This window comes from Echinops telfairi, unplaced genomic scaffold (genome assembly GCF_000313985.2).
Source record: "Echinops telfairi isolate 266 unplaced genomic scaffold, ASM31398v2 ScPeMD7_44;HRSCAF=162, whole genome shotgun sequence".
Taxonomy (NCBI): domain Eukaryota; kingdom Metazoa; phylum Chordata; class Mammalia; order Afrosoricida; family Tenrecidae; genus Echinops; species Echinops telfairi.
The window spans coordinates 14,618,121-14,642,554 of NW_022103942.1; the positions used below are offsets into that span (position 1 = coordinate 14,618,121).

The following is a 24,434-nucleotide window of genomic DNA, read 5'->3' on the forward strand; positions in this document are numbered from 1 at the left end:
AAAATAGCTGAAAGAAATTCTTTATAACTTTGCTAAGATTAGTGAGATAAACAGTGTAAAAGAAATTTTCTGGAAATAGTTTTCAGAAACTCATATCTGATGTTATATATGATCTAGTTGTTTCTTTCAAGGATTTTCAGTTATAAGAATTATTTGAGATTAACCTTAAGCAGAAAAGGTATAGGAGAAAAGGTACAACATTAGCTAAATATCATTTTAAACATAAAATTGGTTAGCTGTGTATCATAGTACCATTGATATTAAATAATCAATTACTTGCATTAAATCATTATATTCTTTTCTTATTACTGTACTTCTGCTTCACTCACCCTGGTCTTCTTGTTTTTGCAGTTTACATAGTTTTTCCTTAATCAAAGCAAGTGCTTAATATAATTTTGGGAAATTATGAAAAGTAATGGTGTCTTCAAATGCATGGTATGATCAGAGAAAAAGGGGTAGTAGGTGTGACAAAAATGGGGGTGCATATTGTCATGGAAAATTAGATTTTAAAGTTAAACTGGTGAAGACTGTAAGGTTCTTCAAAAATCGAGCAATTGATGTTTTATTTTATTTGCAATGTAGAAGAACTTGGAAGTTTTTCAGTCTTAAGCTTCACTTGAACAGATTTGTGTTTTAGAAAGAGATTCTGGGTACAGGTTAGATAATGAGTTAGACAGAGGAAAATGTGAAACAGGCAAATTATTACCAGTGGAAAAAGAAACTTGTAATAAAGCTTTGTGCCAAGGAATTTTAAAAGAGTCAAATGTGAAGGGTATTTTAGAGGCAAGATCCATAGGATTTGCTTGCTACTTTGATGTGACTTAGGAAAGGGAAGCATTTAATTAGATGGTTCCTCAAATGTTTTAGGTCTCATGTCTGTTCTGAAAGCAAGGGTTTGGGTATCATGAAATTTGGAGTGTCAAATACATGCAATATATTTTGCAAGTCATTCTCTCTTTTTTTCTCTCTCTCTCTTGCTCATAATTATTATAATAAAATGAGAGGGTTTTATAGTTTCTTATTTTTGTATGTATTTCATTTTCTCCCTTCCAAACCTAGTATATACAAGAATTTTCTTCATTGAAAAGTTGACAGAAAGTTGTTTGTTGTTTTTTTCACATACTTCCAGTATGTGGCAGATCACATTAATATTAATATGAATGAAAAAGCCCAATTGTCCCCCATCCCATTTTCGTAAACCCCATCTTTTGCCTTAACTACTATCATTCTACACATTTCCTTGCTCTTTTGAAGTGTTAGGAATATATTTGGCAAATCTCATTTAAATTCATGGTAACTCCATTATCTAGCATATTTTTCAAATACCAAACCAAATCTTTGCAATTGAGTTGATTTCAACTCCTCCAGCCCCTGTAAAACAGAGCACAACTGCCCCATAGGTTGCCAAGGCTGTAATTCTTCATGGGAACAGACTTTTCTCATGGAACACAGAACACATATTTTTCTCATGGAGCACCTAGGGGATTCAAAGAGTTAACCATTTGTTTAGCAGTTAACACTTCTCCCCTGTGTCACCCACCCGGGGAACTTTTATCAAATAAAATAGTTAATAAATGACACCAAATTCATAATAATCAAAGAATTTGAATAAAATTTAGTAAAAGGCACAAAATTATACATTTAGTAAACGTTGATAAACAAAAATGTTTTTCTAGAGTTAATATAATCCCAGATAATTAGTTATACCATGCAGAATTGGGAGATGTAAAGGTGTAAAAATCATTGTATCACTGATGGCATTAAAGAGATCAGTAATTTCTGCTAACAACAAGCACTTCAAGAAATATCAGAAGATGTATTATTGCAATGCATAAACAACTTTATTTATAGGTATTTCACTTTACACAGATTGCACACACTTTATTCACTGAATTACATCAAATACATCCAGATGTTAGTATCCATACATATTTCAGTGGGAAAAATTCTATAATATTCATTCTAATATAGTCACATAAAACTTTATTCTTTTTAAAATTACAGCTACATCTTACAAGGCAGAAACAAAAATTTAAATTGACTGCTGTAGATACCATTTTATTTTGAATCTTCACAATATTAAAGATTTACAGCTTTTCTTCCAGTGCTGTTCTAAGTTCTAAATCCACTCAATCAGTAATGATAATAAATTATACACATTGCCCAATCTAAATCTGAGCCTATCCTCATAAAAATTCTCATAATTTATGTTAATTTACAGTTTTCAGTGAACTGTTTACAAAAATGTACTGTGTATTTATCTACATACATATGTGTGTATGTTTATGTTCTATAATTCTGGTAACTATCTCATAGCCTTTTGATAAATACACAAATAAATGAAACCCACAAAATTGCAAATACATGAAACTGCAAATCTGACAATGTACAAAGCACTAAGAAAGAACTAATGGCTTATCTTTTTTTGTTTTCACAGGTATTCAAATGAAGTATAAGGTTAATGCAAAAAGGAGATAACTTTTATGGATATCTTAAGACACATTTTCGTTATGTCAGCTGAGTTTAAGTTGTCTGTAGAATCGATCTTTACTGAGAGTGTGTGTATACAGGAGAAATAGAATCTACATTAGTAGATTAAACTAACATTTAATTTTTTCATGTATATTTTTATGTTACTGGATTTCTGATCTTTCAGAAATCAGAAAGAAAATTAATGAAAAGTGCTGTAGTTACATTAGAATCAAAGCATTTGTATTAAAAGCAAATCTTTTTATATGAGCTCATATTCAGAATGCACTGAACATGACAGCAGTTTTAATAAATAGGATAATATAATGGCTACAAGATGATTATAGTTTAGAGTTGTAAAATGATACTAACATAATAAATGTACAAACACAATATTTTAACAAGCTGTCTTCAGATTGAAGTTTAAGTTATTATCATTTTCTTCTGCTAGAAATTTTAAAAACAAAAATAAACACATATACAAATGTATGTGTCTATGTTTTATTAGACATATTAAACACAATATTATTATCCCACTATATTTTCATTCCCTGTCCATCATATTAACATGATTATTCTGCTTGACAAAATTAGATATACTGACTTTTAGACATGAGTTTTTTCACCTAAAAAGGATTAATTGTTATGTTATTTATCAGTTGTACATTTGTAGGCATTTGGAAATAGATGTGTGTGTATAGCTGTGTTTGTGTGTATACACACACATAGATGTATCTGAGTATATATATGTGTGTGTATATATGTACACACACATATATATAACTATATGTATTTACTTTGTAGCACCATGAGTTTTTATCTCTAGATTCAGATAATGATAACCTTATCTAGCATGGCAAGCTGCTATCTATTTAATTTAAACTATTAAAATATTATTGTGCTATATTTGACAAAATCATTGCCTTTATAACATTAAGCAATTTTGTCACATAGATAAGCTATCTAGATGTTTATTTAAAATCTTTTATTGTTCTAGATGCTTTGATATCATGTGAGTAAATTAATGAACATTATCTGGAAGAGAACTCAGCACCTTCTCCTAAATAACTGGTTGGGTGAAGAAAATGTAATTATTCAAAATTAAGGTATGCAGTGATCTGCAAAAAAAGGCACCTGATACATAGATTTGAACTACAAAGGATAAATATAATAATGCAAAATTCTCACAAATAAGAACTCACATCCTAGTTTTACACAATTCATGCAATTATATTTTTGTGGGCTTGTCCCTAGCTTCTATGAGACCATGTTTCTGTTTACATGGCAAAAATATTGGTGAATTCGTTTTATAATTTTAATGAGATTATTTGGTGTGTGGATCAACTAATTTAAGTGCATGTCAAATTATTGACAATAATTATATGTACATTAAGTACTTGTGGCCAATTCTCTTTATTTTCAATGGCACATATTTAGGTTCATAATTATGTAATTGTAATTGAATTTTGTAATTGAAATTGGAAACAATATTAAAAAAATAAGTGAAGGCTTTTTTACGTTTACATTAGGTATTTCAGAAAATCATGTTTTCCAACAAAATTGCATATTTGTTTATTTTAAACCATTATTGAAGAGGAGAAACAGTATTATTAAAACTTTTCTCTGAGTATTTACTAAAAGCATTCTTCTGTTATCAAATATTTTTCCAAGTATTAAACAACAAACTTTTAAATGTTCTTAAAAGCTAACCTAATTTAAAAAGTAATAATATTTTATAAAATAAATCCATGAATATTTGATAAACATAAGGCTACATGATAAGTAAAAAATGTAAATACTTCTGGGAACACTGAAAACTTCATATTTCATGATTATTCAATTTGAAATATTTACTGAAACATAATGAATGGGATTTTTCAAGTGACAAAAAGGTTATATTTGTCCTCTCAGTACTTGTGCATGTGTGGAAAATGAAATATTAATAAACCAATTAAAAAGAGAAATTGAGAGCAATTTCAATTGAAACTGGCCAGAATATGAAAAAAAAGAGCCAATTATGAAAATGTTTGGATGTCATTAAATATCTTGGTAATTTTTGACAGAAGTTTCACTTTTTTAATGAAGATTTCCGTGAAGGAAAGAGATTCATGGTGTAGAAACATTGCATACGTCTCTGTTACATTATCATCTAACCAAACTTTACTATTACATTAATTTGTCCATTCATACATTTATAAACACAAGCAATATATACATAATAAAGAAAGAAGTCTCTTACTAATTCAAATAAAGTTATGTGTGTATAGTTTATAATTTTTTAAGAACACAAGAATTCTGTAATTTCAAGGATGCACCACGTCCAAAGTTTATGGAGTCTTCAAACAGAATCACTTTGTGAGATAAAAAGAAGTTATTGATTTAGCTTGAAATAAACCAAATAATTTAAACTTTTTCATCAAAAATCTACCTATGAGTCACTACATTTTCTACAATGGATGTGAAACTAAATTAAAAGCCTACAAGAACTCTAAAATTTAAAAATCTAATTAGGAATCTAAATAGCACATTCAACCATAGATGTCATATACGAATACCCATATGCATGAAAAATCAATGTTCACAGTTCTTTTAAAAGTAGTAATTATACATAACACATACAACTTTATATTATCACAGCACCTTAGAGACAGAAACCTACCACTAAACAATATTTAAAATAGACAAAAGCAAAATTTCATAAATTCTGAGATCATATATTTTACACAATAGCACCCACAGAAAGCATTTAAAGAGTTTGGCATAAATTCACAAAAGATCACTCTAATTGGGATGACACTAGAAGGTCTTGGACAGAATGGGAGGAAAACAAAACAAAACAAGAACAGAAGATCAGATAGAGACTGGTGGAATCCCAGACTCTGGCCTGTAGACACCCTTCAAGCTTGGAACTGAACGCAACCCTAGGGATCAATTTTCAACTGAATAATAGACTGGCCTACATAGTGAACAAAAGGAGCCCTGGTGGTATAATGGGTTGAACTGGGCAACTGCAAGTTGATTTGTAGCAACCGGAAGCCCAAGGAAGCAGTTTTATCTACATAAACCTCGTGGTTCCACTATGTTCCTAAGGGGTCGCTCTTAAGTCAGAATAGACTGGATGGTAAAGCAGAAAACGTGAATACATTAGAGAGGAACCAACACCTCAGAACGAAATCATTCTCTTTAAACCCAAATGAAGTATTAGCTCCTCTTCCCAGAAAATTCAGACAGCATCAGACAAGGATAATTGGAAATAAGGAATACAGGGAGGAAACGGGAAGAGGTTTATGATGGGGATTTTAACCAATGTCAAGAAATGAAATGCTTGTAAACTGTTATGTAGGGTGGGGAAAAGATTTGCTTTTGCCCTATCATTTCTGTTTAGATTGGGCCTTACCTTACCATATTTAGACATACAGTTACAAAATTAGATTTTATGCTAAATAGTGGGTGAATGATTTAATCTAATTTCAACTTGAAAATAATGAACTTTTTTTCCTTGATAGTGTGGATAGGGAGGTTAAGAGACAAGAGAATCTATATATAGAAAATTTGACTTATCAATAGAATTAAAATTGTTTCATAATTTCAAAATAAATAAATATATTGGACCAATAATTTACATTAGAAAATAAAGCACTTTTATATTTAAAATAAAAACAAAGAATGTATTTCATGATGCTTTCTATTTACACATTCACAACAAAATAAGATAGTTTTGACTACTTGCAGTACACAATCAGTTAGTATTCTAAGTATGATCAATAAATTAAAATATTCTGTAAATACATTAAGATGTTGTTTTTCTTAAGTATTATGACTAGTCTTCATAATTGCCTTCCATTTGTCTTTCTTTATTCAATGACAAGAAAAAAAAACCCAGAAAGACTGTCAAGAATATATCATTGTGAATATTCGAAGACACCACTAATACCAACACAAGAGATAGGTAGCTTTCTGAAGCCTTCTAAATCAAACATATAATAATAATAAAAATAAAATTAAAGGTGTCAATAAATGTACTCATAAGGAGAAACCAAGTAGGAAAAAAATTGATATTTTCCCCTCTCTAGCTTTTTGGGAGACACTAGTTTCTAGGCCTTATTTAATTTTTTCTCAAATGGTAATATTCCCTTAAGCACAGGTGAGACTAAATCAAAGGTATTCAACACTCAAAAGCAAACTGCATTTGTATCTATGGTCTAATTTTAAATAGGGTTAAAATAAATCATCGTTGCTTATATTGATAAGCATTTATTTTCACCATAATAAGAAAAGGAATCACTTTGGTTTTGACGTCATCAACATAGCTTATTTCCTGTAGGCTTTGGCCCTTTAAAGAGCAGGATAGACAACAAACCAGAAGTTCTGCCCAAAAGCTGCACTTTGAGAGATGAAATCTTTTGCAATAAAAAAAAGTTGCAATTTTCAGCCTTTGAAAAGATAACACTCATAAAACTGTTGAGGTATGTATTAAGAGACACTGACTAATTATTTTGAGATATTCTCATCTTCATGTGTACAAAGGAATCTAATTATTACTAATTACTTTTTATTACAGCCATCTATAAATGGGTTACTGAGGTGAAAAAGAGGACAGAGAAGTATTCTCCTTTAATTTGCAAGGTTTTCATGATAAAATAATATTAAAAATACATTTAAATAAACATATGTTTGAGTGGTTATGAACCCAGGGGTTTGTATTACGGAATAGTTTATAAAATATTTGAAGTGCACATTCCTTTGCTTGAGTACCATAATTTTATTCACAATTAAATTTAGAACTATGTTTTTCAGAACCCTTTACTATTTTTTTTAGAACCCTTTACTATTAGTACATCTTGAAATGGAGTATATGAATTTGGCTAGATTTTGACTTATTTTAGAATGTTTCAAATTAAACAAAATATCTGTCAAGGTAAGATTGGGAAGGAGTAGTAAGTGGTTCTATATTAATAGCTAGTAAAAAAGGTAAAGTTTAATTTATGCATTTTTCCCCAACAGGAATTTTTAAGCGTGTAATACAACATTCTAACTTACATGACATTTTCATTACCAATAAAAATGATTATATTCACAATAATTATGATCAACTTACTATAGAACCAGATAGCAAGTATATTCAAGGAACTCTGACATCATTGGAGGTACAAGGGATTCTGTGTTAACAGAAACACTAAATTTTAACATCAATCTTTTAAAATTGTTACCTACACTTCAAGTATCCAAAGAATACACTAAGTTGAAATGCGAAGTAGAGCATAATCCTCTACAAAGTATCCTAATATCAAAGAATACTTTAAGTAATATACTAATTTCAATGTGCATAAGGTATGAAGTCCTAGTTACATTCCTAAGGTGAAATGATACACAATTCAGAATTCAAAACAAAAGCCAGAGAATATAACTTGTATGTCATAATGATGAGGGTCGTTTATACTCCCGTTTCATCCCAAGAAATCATTACTTTAAATTGTTAGTAATGTTAGTAAGGCAAAAATAGCTTAAAGATCAAAGTGTACAATTGGAACACACCATTCTTTTCATTCTCCAGTTTAAGAAACGCATTCATTTGTGTGAGATATAAGTTCATTGACATATTGTGAAAATGAGTTCATCTTAAATGGAAACTACTCAAAACAATGAAATAGACTCTGTAACTTAATGATAGAGAAATAAAATAGATTATTTTAGATAGGACTCTAGTACTTTAGTTTCAAAATTAAGATGTAATCTTAAAAAAAAATCTTACCTAAATCCTTGTTTCTACCTAAATATGACTAAAATTACATTTCATGATTTAGGAAATATTAAATATTTTCAAAATATCAGGGAGTATAAAGAACTTTACATTCTCTTTTAATGGTTATAAGTAGAAAAAAGGTTTCTCTTTAAAAATTTATAAAAGAAACATGAATACAACAAAAATAACTTTTAGTGATGAAAATAGTGCATCTAGATGACTACAAATAACATAAAACCCCCAAATTATTATTTTAATGTCATTCAACTCTTGGACAGAGTGATGATTGATTATAGTGATTTCTCATAAATACTATATTAGTTAACATTTTCATAAAACGTATTTAAGCTTATATTTTTGGCTTGTATTTATTTGAATATTTTGGTCTTTAAAAAGGATCTTTGCCTAGGCACCTCTCAAAAAGGTAGATTGGATAATTCAGCTTCATTCCAAACCCCAGAAATGATGTTTAACTCTTCATCAATCAGACAAGGCAAGTAACTCCATGTTTTATGTTTGATGAATTAATATTCAGTGTATACACCAGGATAGTACTATTATATTACATCAAAGTTGTTGCCTTCCAGAACAGGAAAACAGTATGATAAAACTATTATTTCATTGTACTTCCCCCCCCCATTGAACTTTACATTTTGATCTTCAGATACCATCTAAAATAATCATAAGATTCAATGGGAAGTCCATTTTAAAGTTTTGTGTTGTTTTCCTTGCATATATAATGGGAAGTTCAGATTACAAAATTTTAGCTAACTTTTGAAATCACATGTCATTGAAATTTAGTGGGAGGGGGGTTGAAATTATGTTGTTCCTAGAAAGTTATATCTCACTGCAGATTTCAATAGTTGATGTCCTGGAATCAGTCTAGGACAAGAAAAATAACATGTTATCAAAATCAATGATTGTGCTCCAGAAATATTAGTTGCCAAGCATGTTACATGGCTAAAATTCACATTATAAAAAAGTAGATGCAAAGAACTAATGCTACTAAATTTAACTCTGGTGTATGCCTATTCTATTACACGCAAACTCTGTCACTGTAATAATTTTGGACCCAAATATAATAATTAATAACATTATTATTTAGATGAGTTATCTTATAAATGTCCTATCATTCACAGTTCATTTGTGCAACTACAAAGCTATTCCAATTCCAATCACACACACAAAAATTAGCTAGGAATACTTTTTCAATGACACACTTCAAATGAAGGATACCCAAAAGATCCTCCAAAACTGTACTTGAAACAAATGGTATTTTCAACTTTATTTTATTTTTAAGTGTATGATGTTCATAACATTTTAATAAGATTGATGGTGAAGGCCAGACTTGGTTTTGATAGTACAGTTTTCTATATTTATGTTATTCCTAGGATAATACTATCCAAGTACTATCCACTTTCTCGGTTAATAGAAGGTGATCTAGAAATTCATCCTTTCAAATACTATATTTCTAATTTCTACTAGAACATGGACAAAATCATTCTCCAGAATACATGTGGGAATTTAAAGCAAAGAGCACCATCATTTTTCCCACGTGTGTGTGACTTTTTGAAATAGATGCATTGCTAATAAAAGTTTCTTTTTTTTTTCCTTCTGAACATTAGAGTTACGAAAAAAATTATAGAAAGTATTTTTGCTATCTAAAACATGAAATTTCTGAAAATAATTTTATATCTTGCAGCCTACTTAAATCCAATTTATTTATCCATTTTCATATTTCATTCAGATGGGTAGTGAACTACTTGTAAATACAATTGTCACTATCTTAAATATATATATATTTCTTCATTTCATATAAAATTGTTTGGAATAATTCTGCCATCTGAAAACAGTAAAATTTTGTTCCCACTTTCAGAATTTCCTTATAGAATACGGAATTTATATTTTACTGCCTGATGTATTATCACATTTTATATGATGTTTCTTTAAAAAGCAGACAACTACTGTACTTGGTTTATAAATATATGGTTCCTTTTTCAGTGCTTACTTATCTTTTAACATACTGCAGTCAGTGCATATGAAGTGTCTCTGAGAATTCATCACAAGTATAAGTTTATGCAGAAATGGTGAAGAACATTTCAAATGTGGGTCAAAATATAGACATATCAATTCGTTTTCAGAAGATCCTTAGTAATGAATATGAAACAACCATGAACTATGACATAAAATCTAATATTTAGCTGTTTTTGAGGTGAAAATTTTGAATAAATCACCTCAGAATCCATTAATTGTAAGATGTTTTTTAGCTAATAAAAACAATTATAAATAAGATTAATATGAGCATTTACATTTCATATTTTGCCAGATATATTAAGCCGTTTAGTGTTTTAGAACACAGTCTCTTAGATAAGTAATATAAAATGTCATGAAAGTTGTCAACTCTTTAAAGTATTATAGAATATGAAAAAATTTAAGACTATAATAATTATCAAATACTTCCATTTTTCTTCATTCATGACTTATTACTATGTATTCATTCACTGCAGAATCATTACATAGCTCATAAAACACTGCTTTCAAAAATAGTAGAAACTAAAATTTGCACTTTAAACTAGTTTTATGAGCCAATCTATTAAAAATTGCTATGCACAAATATAATTTTAAAACCCCACTGTTAGTATACTCTTATTTAAAATACTATTCAGGGTACTAAAATGTCGATGAAAAAAAAACTAACCTACTCACAAATTTCTCCCTGAAAAAAAGCTTTATTAGGATCCACAATAGATGTAATGTGTTCACCATAAAAGATACACTTCTGTTAAGAAAAGTTTACAATATGCAGAAATATAATAATAATATATAGTGCTCTTCTGAACGGGTAAATATAAACAATAACACTTCAAGATGAGAAAAATTATGCATCTATTAGTTTGGCCTTTAGCTAATCTTCAACTAGACAGGGGAACATGGCTTTTACCCAAATTTTAAAGATAACAACTGCCCTATAATCTTTTTGAAAATGTAATAGAAATTTTTCACAACACTAGGGTTTTATTTTGCTGCTAGAAACAACATAACTGTGGTACTACAATAGCAAAAATCCTCTTATAAATGAATTAGGATCTTACCTGTAATGTGTGTTTAACAAAGAAAAGTTAATATCATAGTATAATTTCATTTAATTATGCATAGCTTTGATTGACTTTCATTCTTAAAGCCATTTCCAAACCTATGGTCAACTATTACATTTTCTTGAACCTGGACAGATTTTTACATTATCTCTTAATTTTGGTGAGAGGAAATCTATTCTGACTTTCACATTGCTAGGGCATTGTTAAGCCAGAATGGGTTTTGGAAAGTCTTTATTCTACAAAATTGAGATTAAGACACAAACAAAATAATAAAGTCAATGTGTGGTATGATTTCAAGAGAAAAAAAAAGGTGGATAGTTTCCATCATTTGATTTTATTAAGGAAGCAACAAAATTTAATTTACTTATTATTTTGCACTCCTCATTAAAGGAATACACCAAAAACAAAACAAAACAAAAAAACACTGTCCAAATTCTTATCTTCATGAATTTATTGTCTTTTAAATTGTTCCAGCCACATTTATATTTTATTTTTCTCATATCTGCCATTATGGCCACTAGAAAGCAAATATACTTCGTTTTCCAAAAGACATTATCTTAAGAATATCTACTGAAGAACACTAACTAGCTTACTTAACTATGTAAATATTTAAATGCATATCTGAAATAGGGGTCCCATATACATGGGTATTTCATGATGTGGCTGAATAAGAACAGTGAGAAGCATGTATAATCATTATTCCAATTCCGTTCTTGTCCTATTATGTGACCTATTAAAAATTTTAGGAGTAAGAATCAGTGATTTTGTCATTTGAAAATGGCAGTTTTTCTTTGGGTGGGCACAACAGAGGTGAGATGGAAGCTAATTTCTGGGTACTACTTAGGCAGATATATGGGGTAGACACAGATTTTTCCTTGTGAATCTGAAATTTTCAACATCGCCAGTGCTAAAATTGAGAAAAGATTTATTGAGATGTAGCTAGCCCAAGCTGTTTTGAAACTTGTGCATTCAGTTTCATTGACTGAGGACAGTGGTATAACCCATCTTTGATGTAGACTGTTCCTAGTACATCCTCTAGGAAGAAGTGTCATACCGCTGTCAACAGACAAAATTGTCCCTAGTATAACCACCATCCTACATCCAATGTTCTTAAGTTAGTCATTTTCCTCTGTCTACCAAACATAAATAATTATCCACCACAATTAAAGGAATATAATACGCTAATTTTTTCTCTCATTGAGCTTGGTAGAATCTGTGCAGTTTTCCTCTAAATGTAAATAATAAATAATGTTAGAAAGCTCAGTTAGAAACTTGAATTACCTACCGGTCTGGTGTGAACAGACACAGGGGCTTTAAAAGTTGTCACTGGAAAGCTGCACTCAGAAACACTGTAGGGATCAGAACTGCTGGAGGAACATTTGGAGATGGAGTCACAGGCCACAAAGGTGTTATCAAGAGGCAGTTCCTGGATGATGTGGTGCTTCGAATTCAGAGGAGTTTCAGGCTGAATCTGGAAGGCAGGCTGTGGAGAAGCAGATTTGTAATGCCGGGCCAAATCAGGGCTATCTGGCTTGAAAGTAGTAGGTGTAGTTGCCCAGTTGTAGGTGCCCATGGCTTGCTCTTCCAGCTCAATGGGAAGATCTAATGTGACACTGTTTCCATCAGTGTCAACATCATCTGTCTTTGTTTCTTCAATAGTGACAAAGTTAAGCAACAGGTTTTTAGGGGCATGCTTCTTCTTCTTCTTCTTTTTCTTCTTCATCATTATCATCTGTCGATTCTCTGGGTTTGGAGTAACCCATTCTGAATTCTGCTTGTTTTTCTGGGCTGCCTTAATGCGTGGAGATTGGCGACATCTTATTACAGCAGTGATGAAAATCACTAGGATGACAGTTACGGTGCCAGCAACTATAGCAACCATGATCTTGACATAGTCACTTGTTGGTGAGGATGCATCAGTTGTATCAACATTTTGGGTCACTGGCTTTTCAATATTCTTGCGCACCAGTTCATGAAGCAGGGTAGCATTGGTTACTGATTCATTCAGGAAGAGATTAACAATTACAGTATTGAAGAGAGAATCGGGTTGCCCTAAATCTTTAGCTTTGACTACCAGTCTGTGTAAACCAAGATCTGTAACAGCACATCTCTCCTTCAGTGTAATGTTTCCTGTTACTTGGTCAATCATAAACAGACCTTTTGTATTTCCTCCTACAATGCTGTAACGAAGCTCTGCATTCAGGCCAGTGTCACTATCAATAGCAATTACCTTGAAGACCACAGTTCCTGGATTAGTGGAAGGTAGAACCAATTCAAAGGAGTAATTTGTAGAAGGGACAACAAAAATTGGTTTGTTATCATTAACATCAACCACATTTATGGTCACTTTGGCAGTTGAAGAATGAGATACCCTACCACCATCCTCAGCCTTTACATAGAAAGTGTATGATTCTTGTTTTTCTCTATCAAATGAAATATTTGGTCTTATGACACCAGTTTGTGGATCAATGGTGAAATCATCATTCATATCTAAAATGGAGAGAGTGACTGCAGAATTTTCTCCATAATCCAGGTCCGTCACAGTGATTAACCCTACTGTGCCATGTCTTGGAAGGTTTTCAGGGACATAGAAGTTATACTCGTTGTGAGTGAAAATTGGGCTGTTGTCATTCTGATCAAGAACGGTCACTAAGACAGTGGTATTGGTCACCAATGATGGCATGCCATTATCCTTTGCAAAAACTGTGAATGAATATTTTTCCTGTTTTTCCCTATCCAGCTTCTTAACTGCAGTCAGCATACCTGTACGACGATCCAGGTTGAATTCAGATGGAGCATCAGCACCTAGCAGGTAATTGATCTCAGCATTATGACCACTATCTGCATCTGTTGCGCTTACTTTTGTCAATTGTACACCAGGAGAGTTATTTTCAGGAACAGAAAGACTTACCAATGGCGGGGTGAAAACTGGAGCATTGTCATTTTCGTCTTTCACTTTGACAAGTAGCATGGATGACTGATTCAAAGGAGGTTTGCCAGCATCTGCAGCTAATAATTTAATGGCATATTCTCTTGTGGACTCATAGTCCAGATATGCGGCAGTCTCCAAGAGGAATTGATTGCTAAAGACTGGCCTTAATCTAAAAGGGACTTCGTGATCTGTGAAGCATGTCACCCTCCCATTATGGTCAGCATCTTGATCTGTCACAGTTATAAGAGCAATTTTGGTATTGAGTGGAGCATTTTCTGAAAGAACCACAGTGCCATTGACTGGATTGATGATGTATCTTATGTCAATTGATGGTACATTGTCGTTCACATCTGTAACATTTATCAGCACCATTGCTCTTGCTGGCATTGATCCACCATCGCTAGCCAAAACAATTAATTTGTGGCTTGGAAATTCCTCCCTATCTAACGGTTCCTTGACTGTAATAAGTCCAGTTGTGTCGTTCAGCTGAAACAGTCTCTTGGCAATGTTGGAGACTAGATTGCTGAAATAGAAGTGAATCTTTGCGTTTTCGCCTATGTCGGCATCTGTGGCATGGAGCTGAGTCACTGAAGTACCTACAGGAGCATTTTCTGGTATACTGACTTCAATGTCATTCTCTTTGAAGATTGGGCGGTTGTCATTTGTATCAGCAACACTTACTTGCAATATAGCAGTACTAGATCGTTGAGGAAAGCCACCATCTTCAACCTTTACTTTCATCACATATGTATCCTTCTCTTCTCTATCTAATTCTTTTTGAACAATGAGTTGTGGTATCTTGTCTCCTTCTGGTGTTTCAATAACATCCAGGCCAAATATATTTTGACCCTGAAAAACATAGAAAGAAATATATTTTAGCTTATCTAAATATGTTATGAGAAAGTCTTCAATGTTATCATTTTTTTAATAAATAATTTTATTGGGGATTTCACAGCTCTTCTAATTATCCATACATCAATTGTATCAAACAAATATGTACACATGTTGCCATTATCATTTTCAAAACATTTTCTTTCCACTTGAGCCCTTGATATCAGTTCCTCTTTGCTCCCTCCCGCCCGAAAACTCCCACCCTCGTGAATTCCTGATAAATTATTATTAGTTTCATATCTTATACCGTCTGTTGTCTCCCTTCACCCACATTTCTGTACTTCATTCCTCTGTGTGTGTGTGTGTGTGTGTGTGTGTTATACGTCCATCATTACCGTCTGTTCCCCATTTCTTCCCCCACCTTCCCCCTACCCTCATGGTATCACTACTCCCATTACTGTTCCTGAGGGGTTTATCTGTCCTGGATTCCGTGTGTTGAAGGATCTTATCTGTACCAGTGTACATGCTCCGGTCTAGCCGTATTTGTTACGTAGAACTGGGGTCGTTATGGTGGATGGGGGGGGGGGCGCATTAAAGAACTAGAGCAGTGGTTCTCAACTTGTTGGTCGTGACCCCTTTAGGGGTCGAAGGACCATTTCACAAGGGTTGCCCGATTCATAACAGTAGCAAAATTACAGTTATGAAGTAGCAACGGAAATATTTTCATGGTTGGGGGGTGTCACCACAAAATGAGGAACTGTATTAGGGTCATGGCATTAGGAAGGTTGAGAACCACTGAACTAGAGAAATATTGTGGGTTCCATCAGTACTATGCTGCACCCTGGGTGATTTGTTCTTTCCTTGTGACCCTTCTGTGAGGGAATGTACAATTATCTATAGATAGGCTTTGGGTCTCCACCTGACCCCTACCGTTTGCTCCATAAATTTGTTTGTTTGGGACTCATTGTCATCATTTTTCATGGTATAGTTGGATCAGCTCAAAACTAACTTCCAGTAGACATGGGTTCTAAGCCCTAACTCTATTATAACTACAAGCAAATTAATTTAATTCTCTAGGCTTTTCCAAAATTAAAGAATTGTGCTAAAGATACTTTGTTATACTTCAAAATGTTGAATTTTATATTAGAAAATGTAACACATTCATTTAAACTATTATTTTTTAAAGGAAGAGATTAATAGAATTTTAAAAATAATTGTCACTAAATTTCATATGGCTAATGAATCAATAATATGTGAATTATAATAAATGGAGGAATTCATGGTTACTCAAAACAAATTTAGTATTAATAAAAGCTTCAGTTGGGTAGAATGCATTTTATAACACCAAAAATACAATCAGCTGTAAAATATACATCCAATGCATTTATTAGTATATAATATCTAATTGAATTCATTGGCAAAGGGAGAAACACAAAGACTAATTAGAATACAAATGTGCGAAAAATAGAAACTTTTTCTCTTTTTTTTCAATAAGAAAATATATTAAAGATGAAGTTATCTTGGAGTAACAACTCAAAGATAATTAACTTTTTGAAATCAGTGTACCAAAATGTCAAGCAGAGAAACATAGCTTAGGACAAAATGCTCAGGAAATTTGGGTGGCAAAATAGTCTCCTCTCTGAGCACCAATAAGGTGAACTCTATACAGGTGGGCACTGCAAGTTGATTGATCCTGCAAGCTGAGAAATAATGTGCACTCATTCTCAAAAGGAATTCTGTACAGTGTTCATTGTAAGGTTTTGACAGAAAAGAGTAAGTTATAAAGGTCCTGTAGTGTGTAAAGAAAAGACCACAAGAAGATTTCACCGGCCAACACATATTATGATGCCTAAAGTGTTAGACTTGTCTCTGGGTATATTTGACCTAATGATGACCAAAATGGCACCAATTTTCCACTATCAGCGCTAGTTTTTGAGATACAGAGCATATGCTATATAACACTCTTTATTCTGTTGGCCCATAAAAATCAGATTATTTTAATTCAGTGTTAGCTAGCTTGAGATTGAAAAAATGCAACTGGATCTCTTTAAAGTAGTTTGTGTTGTACTACATATTTAGCAAAAGTTATACTTCATTCATATGGTGTCCTTTGATCAAAATATATATGTGAACGGTACAAATTGCATGGACTTGGAATTTCCCCCGAGTATCACTTCACCTTTATTAGGACCTGAGTAGGAGACAGTTCCAATTTTTTATTTCAAAAGGGTCCCAAAAACAAGAAATACTGTACAGTAATATGGAACCTTCATGGATTAGTGCGTTATGTGTTTGACTGCTAACCTAGAGGTCAGCAGTTGCAGCCACACAGCCACTCTGCAAGAGAACGACGAAACTTTCTGCTTCCATCACGATCTATCTACAACCTCAGAAACCCACAGGAAATGCCCCACTCTGTCCTAAAGGGTCATGATGAGTCCTAATTGACTGACTGGTAATGAATTTGGTAGAATAAACATCTTCAAGTGTTCTGAAACCCAAGATGGATCTGTCAGAGTTCAAACTTCTTTATTAAAATGAAAATGTTCCAGTCTTGTTCTAATATGGCACAAGTTCTAACAAAATATTTAGAATTTTTCCTATAAAGAAGCATGGAGTAAAACTCATCTCTGAAGCACTTAGCATGAATTATCCCTTGATTTCTATATATTGAAAGGTGTTCTGAAATATTTCCTGCTTAATTTGAAAAAAAACATCATAAAAATATTTATGAAAACTGTTATGCAGTCTTATATTTTCAACACTCTAAGTTGCCCTCACACTTTCCCATATATATGACTTTTCAACTTTATTTTATTTTTCACTCTTCTCAAGCAGTGTTCTAACCTTGCAGTATCCAACTTGCAGTTTCTGTATATATTGCACAGCCTCACACAACAAAAAGGAAAAAAAACCTCACTGCTATTTAATTGATTTTAACTCATAGTGACCCTATCAGGTGGAGAAGAACTGCCTGCCCCTTTAAATTTCCAAACTTTTCAATCTTTTAAAGGCTGCAGAGTGACTGGTGGGTTCAAACCATTGACCATGTGTCTGGCAGCTCAATGCATAATCAACTAGTCACCATGGGCCTAATACAACTTCCGTTGGGAGTCTCCTGATAACTAGCTCTTTTTCAAATACTTTGTAACTTTTTATCTTATTCTGTAATTGCTTGTCTGAATTTCTCTTATATTTAAAACTAGGATGCTTAACTAAGGCTTAGTATAACTTAATAGCTGAAAATATAGTATGGCACTACATGTAAGAAACTAGAGCTGATGTGATGTATCCAATACAATTTTCCAAATCAATGCCCCAAATAACCCCAGGAACAGGCCTAAAAAAACAAAATACCAAGAAAAAAATTTTTGTTCTTGTTGGGGTGTGCCTTAGAATTCTTATTCCATGAATACTTTATGAATCTGTATGTGTGTTAATTTACCAATATACTGTTTGACAGAGAATCTGCTGACTTAACAAGCACCAGGTACTGATCTGGTATTCATGCACTCTGTCATAAAAAGAACAAGATAAAGTCTGAAGTTTTTGTTTATAGCTTTTGCATAGCAGTATCTAAAGAAGATACTAACAATCAGACATTAATACATGATACCAATTTTCTTGGTCTGCTAGAATATATGGTGTTTTTTGTATCTTCTAGAATATCTCTTCTTTTAATTTACCAATGCATTATATAACATCTTGTGTTATATTAAGTTACATCAATATTTTCCTCTGCATAAATTGTTTCGAAATATTTTTACAAATTTTTTTCTTTTTTTTTGCAATTTGATATACTTTTATCCAGACACCTAGCATAATATGCCTTGGTGGAGGGCATGATTATTTAAGGTGGCATTTCAGAAATAACAATGAAAATAATAACTTTTTTCCAATTTGATTTTTAACTTTCTTTTCGATGTGTATTGAATATCTTGCTTTTAATTATATAACTAAAACATTCCTTTCAGATCTTCAATTCATATAAACCAATAAAAATCTGGCTTTATGAATAATTTATATTGCAAATGAAATATTTTTCTTATTGTATCTATTGATAAATGTGGAAACTATCATGTTTAAAACTACTATTTCTTTAATTCAATAATATAAGAAAAATTGAATTTTGTATACAGGAATGAACCTTCTTTACTATTACAATTTATCTAAACAAATCTAATGATTAATGCTAATTTCATTTTGTCAATATCGCAAAAGGCTTTTAGAAAAGTTAAAATGTAGAATTACTCTTCCATAAGTCAAAAATAATTTCTAAATTCTATTTCATTAAAAAATGCATGGCACTATCATTCTATTCATCCTAAGCATGACAGAATTAAGTGAGTAACACAGTCATATAACTTGCCTAAGCACTGAAGACATGATGGTGATTAAAGGGTTTGTAACCAAATTGAAATGAAGTCTTAGCAATGAGAGAAAATCAATTTCATATTAAGATACATGCCAAAAGTAAATAACGATATTAATAAGAACTATCAGTGTAAGTTATAAAGCACTATTAAGTTTATACATTATTAGTCTAGTTTCCACTTGTGATAAATAATACCGTAATATAATTATGTAAGGGAAAAATAGTCTAATTAATATCGATGAAAACAAGTACATGCTTGGAAATTGTTGAGTTTCAGACACAGATACCAGATTCAAGACTCTCAAACATGTAAGAAAAGACTTTGCTTATTAAAAATTTTTAATTTTATGTATTTCATGTTTATACATTTACTTCTTATGTCTATACACTTTCCTGAATTTTGGATCAGACAAGCAAAGAAATACAAGTATCCATAACTTGAAACAAATCCCAGAATTGCACTCCATGTTTTTTTCATTATTTTATGTAAAGTGACAGCAGTCTTAAAATTGTTTTTAATGTTCTAGGTGATAATTAATTATGCATAGCAGATCATGTACAATATCTCTGTTGCTCTCCTTATAGTCTTTGATTGCATTGTTCCATATGATAGGCATTAGTTAAAAGATTATTTAAATTTGAATTAAATAAAATTAAGGATTCAATACCTCAGATAGTCATACTTCATACTACATATAGGCAGTCACTAAAGCACCGGACAGCAGTGCAAATGCAGACCATCTTCACTATTGCAGAAATTTCTACGGCATTGTCCTGTTCTCAGATGTCATAATACTTCTATGTAAAACCAACAACAAAAACAAACTACATACAGCTTCCTCTCTGGCCTTCGTGCCATGTTGGGAAAGTCTAAAAGGCTTCTATGCTGTTCTAGGTCAAGCTGTTTCTCTCCAGACTGAAAAGGGCACCTGATCCTCCACTCTGTTGGGGTAGCCATATTATGGCGCATACTCTGATCGCTAAACATAGTTATTATAGTGGAGCGATCAAAGGAAGCAGTTTTTGTCAAAGAAACTAACACGTCTCCAACTCCATGGATCTTCTAGGACCACAGTCAATACACTTTTACCAAAGTTTTCTAGAGGGAAAAATAAAAAACTGTCTGGAAAAGTGAGATGTCCACAAAGATGAGTTCTAAGCTGAAGAACAGGTCCCTATTACAACACTGACTGAATCAGATAATTTGTCTTAAATTTTATTGATATAGGAAAATGAAATTGTTTAAATCAAACAGATTGGATTGATTTTCAAGAACAATGTTTATATGACATTCAAACATTCAGAAGTGGTCAAAAGTCTAGTAACCATGCTGAGGCAGAATATTTTCCTAATCCTCCTTCAGAGGAAATCCATAAACGCTCAGCCACCATCTTTGAGCCAGATGTCGAGGTAGGCAATGTGCTACAATTTACGTTTGTTTGGGTGGTGCCTCTGGATGTTGACGCAGATCTGGAATATGTGAAATGTCCTCAGAGCACTTTGAAGGTCCACATCTTATATTCAGATGGGCAAGCTTAGGCAATCCATCCCAAAGGGGCAGACTTCTAGAACTGTGGCCTAGAATGGCATCAATTTATTACTCAGACTTGCATCTCCCGTACTGACAGGATCATATCAAGTAGAAATGAGGCTGTTGTCTGCCTACAACTCCGATGCATTTGTTCCGAAATACCCTTAGATTGAAGGTGATGAGATATCCTGACAGCAAATCCATCAAAATGTGTATAATACCCAAGGCCAAAAGGGCATGATTCATGAGCATAATTTACAGCTTTAGCCTTTATTACCTTTCTTCAGTATCAAAAAAAAAATTAGAAGCCTAGAGCACCTCATTGATAAATGACATATGTATAGGCATAAGAAACATGTAATCCTGATAGTCTCATCTGATATCAAATGCAGGTTAAAAGATTTTCATAGAAAAAACCCTCTCAAACTATATGAATAATCTACACCCCACACACACACACACCCCTAGATATTTGTTGTTGCTTTTCTGTGCCATCAAGTTGTTTCTTGCTCAGAGACCCTTGGTACAAAACACCCTCACAATCATTTATTTGTTTGAGCCTATTGTTACATCTGCTGTGTCAATCCATTTTTGAAGGGCTTTCTCTTTTGTGCTGATGCTCTACTTTCCCAAGTATGATTTCCTTCTCTAGCTATTAGTTCCACCTAATGGCACGTCAGAAGTATATAACACAGTCTTACCATCGAACCTTCTAAGGAGCTTTGCGGTTGTACTTCTTCCAAGGCAGTACATAGTATATTCAATTATCCTTCACCAGACTATAATTCAAATACTAGATATTAAGGGTTCTCCAAGTCACTTGCTAGTTTACCTATTTCAAGTAACATTTTCTGAAGAATTTTAACATACGCAAGCAATTCTCAACAAAGTTTCAGATAGATATTTAAGTACTGTGTCAATGTGCCATGACAGAAGGCTATCTGAATATTTCTAGTCATTCCTCTGTCTCTTCTCCTTCAAGAATAAAGAATTGCTAACACACAAAGAGATCTACAGTTAACTGTATTGACATTCACCCCCACATCAGCAATGAATAAACCTGAAGCGCTTTGCCATATGCTTGAACATGATAGGAGAACAATGGAGAAATAGGAATTCCTCATAATTCATTACCTTCAAAACGTTAGCATAGACAAATCCTTGGAATAATTGAGCTCTATTATCTTCAATTACAAAGCTACCTAAATATATTTTCCTTTATTTATAGTCAAACAAGACATGTTGCATTAGGGAACTAGGTTGCACAAGACGTCGTTAAAATGTTGAAGGGCAGGAGAAAGAGAAAACTTTCCATCTGCAAAGATTTACACGTTTGGAAACCCACAGGAGAAGTTCTACTCTGTCTACAGGGTCACTGTCAAGTTTTCTCTTTCTCCTGCAGAGCATTAGTGGTTTCTAACTACAGACCTTGTGGTTGCCAGCCCAACAAATAGCCAACTATGTCACCAGGCCTCCTGGGGAATTGGGGCAAGAATATTGAAAACATCATGAATTGCCAGAAGACAAACAAATCTGTCATGGCAGATTTCTACTTAGAAGAGAGGAGGGCAAAACTTTCTCTTGAATACTTTGGACATGTAATCAGAAGAGACCCACCCCTGGAAAAGGACATCATGCTTGGTAAAATGGAGTGTCCACAAAAAAGAGAAAGGCTATCAAAGAGAATAGTGGCTGCAGTAATAGACTGAAGCATGATAAGAATTGCGAGTGTGCACAGGGATGAGCCGTGTTTTATTCGCTTGTGCAGAGGGGTGCTAGCAGTCAGAACCAAATCGAGGGCACCTAAAACAAAGAAGACAACGTACTCTAAGTTCATCTGAGAAAAGCCTTAGCTATCTCTTCCAAATGGGCAGTCTTTGGCAACAGCACTAGCTCTTATTCATGTGTGTGTGTGCGTGTGCGTCTGTAATTTGCTTCAACATAATATACTGATCTTACTACAAAGGACTCAGGAATACCAATGATCATGAATGTGGCTCAGGAACAGGCAATGCTGCCTTCTGTTATAATATGCACATAAGTCATGAACAGTCAGAGCCAGCTCACCAGAAACTGACAAAAACCAAAGTGATGGATTTGGGTATAGTGTAAGATTGCAAGCAGCTATGTTTATATGTACAATCTCTAAAGAGACAGCACCTGGACTGTATGAACAAATCCAATAAACAGTTGTTAAATGAATACACCATCCATTACAAGGACATATCATATTTCAAAATAAAATGAGACTAAGCCCAGTTTCGTTGTTTTTGTTTCTAATTCTCAGGCTGTGTAGGCACAGAAATATGTTATAATTGTTCAATGAAAATTATTTGAAGAATTAACTCTTTTTCCTCAGGTAAACTAAAGTGACGACACACTGCAAAATTTTACAATCTAGTTGTAAACATTTATATTCAGGAGAAACAGTGACAAATATAAAATGTGATGTATAGCCAGTGCAATAGCTTATATGACACAAAAATCTGTATATAAACACACATATATACAAGAAAATAATATTTTAAAACTCAGAGAATAAGTCAACATATAATAATTACATGAAAATCATATGGTAATTTTGGATTATGATTTTTTGAAGTACATTGAACTGAAATACATAAAATGGCTAATTCGGTGCAAATAAAAATATATGGATGTGGTAATGATATCATGTAATGAAAATGCTTTTTATTTCATTTGTGAGTGATTATAAGAATTTCAAAAATAATCTTTGGAGTTGTAAACCCAAGAGAAAAGCTACTGAAATAAGCAAGGTACTTAGCTCATCTGGGACTTAATTCCTTGTAGGGATTGGTAGAGTCTACACTGGCACATATAGGAACTGGAAACAGGGAATCCAGGACAGATGATCCCTTCAGGACCAGTGGTGAGAGTGGTGATACCAAGAGGGTGGAGGGAAGGTGAGGGAGAAAGGGGGAACAGATTACAAGGATCTATATATAACCTCCTCCCTGGGGGATGGGCAGTGGAGAAGTGGGTGAAGAGAGACATCGGATGGTGTAAGATATAAGAAAATAATAATAATTTATGAATGATTAAGGGTTCATGGGGGAGGAGGGTAAAAAATGAGGAGCTGATACCAAGGGCTTAAGTAGAAAGCAAATGTTTTGAGAATGATGATGGCAACATGTGTACGAATGTGCTTGACACAATGGATGGATGTATGGATTGTGATAAGAGTTATATGAGCCCCCAATAAAATGATTAAAAATAAAAGAAAGAAAGAAATGAAAGTTGGTCTGAACATGAAACCTCCAAGAATTATTTTGGTTTTTGGAAAGAAGACTTGAGTAAAAGATATTCTTTGTAAAATAAAATGCTCTATCCCTGCCCACCCTGCCCCCCAATTGTTCTGGGAATGAATTAACTGAGCCACTGCACTAAACCTTAACATTTTTAACATATGTATTTGCAAGGCACCACTCCATTGCTTC

General features: G+C 32.9%; 1 protein-coding gene across 1 annotated transcript in view; it reads right to left on the bottom strand.

The window, feature by feature from the left end:
- Positions 1–8,935: 8,935 nt before the first annotated feature.
- Positions 8,936–24,434, bottom strand: part of LOC101642175 (protocadherin-11 X-linked) — a 126,340-nt gene continuing 110,841 nt past the window's right edge. Inside the window, exons 3-4 of the mRNA XM_045290594.1 lie at positions 12,593–15,088; positions 8,936–9,094 (exon numbers count right to left, since the gene is read on the bottom strand). Coding sequence (XP_045146529.1) covers positions 9,050–9,094; positions 12,593–15,088 — 2,541 coding nt within the window. The 3' untranslated portion in view covers positions 8,936–9,049. The remainder of the gene's footprint in view (positions 9,095–12,592; positions 15,089–24,434) is intronic.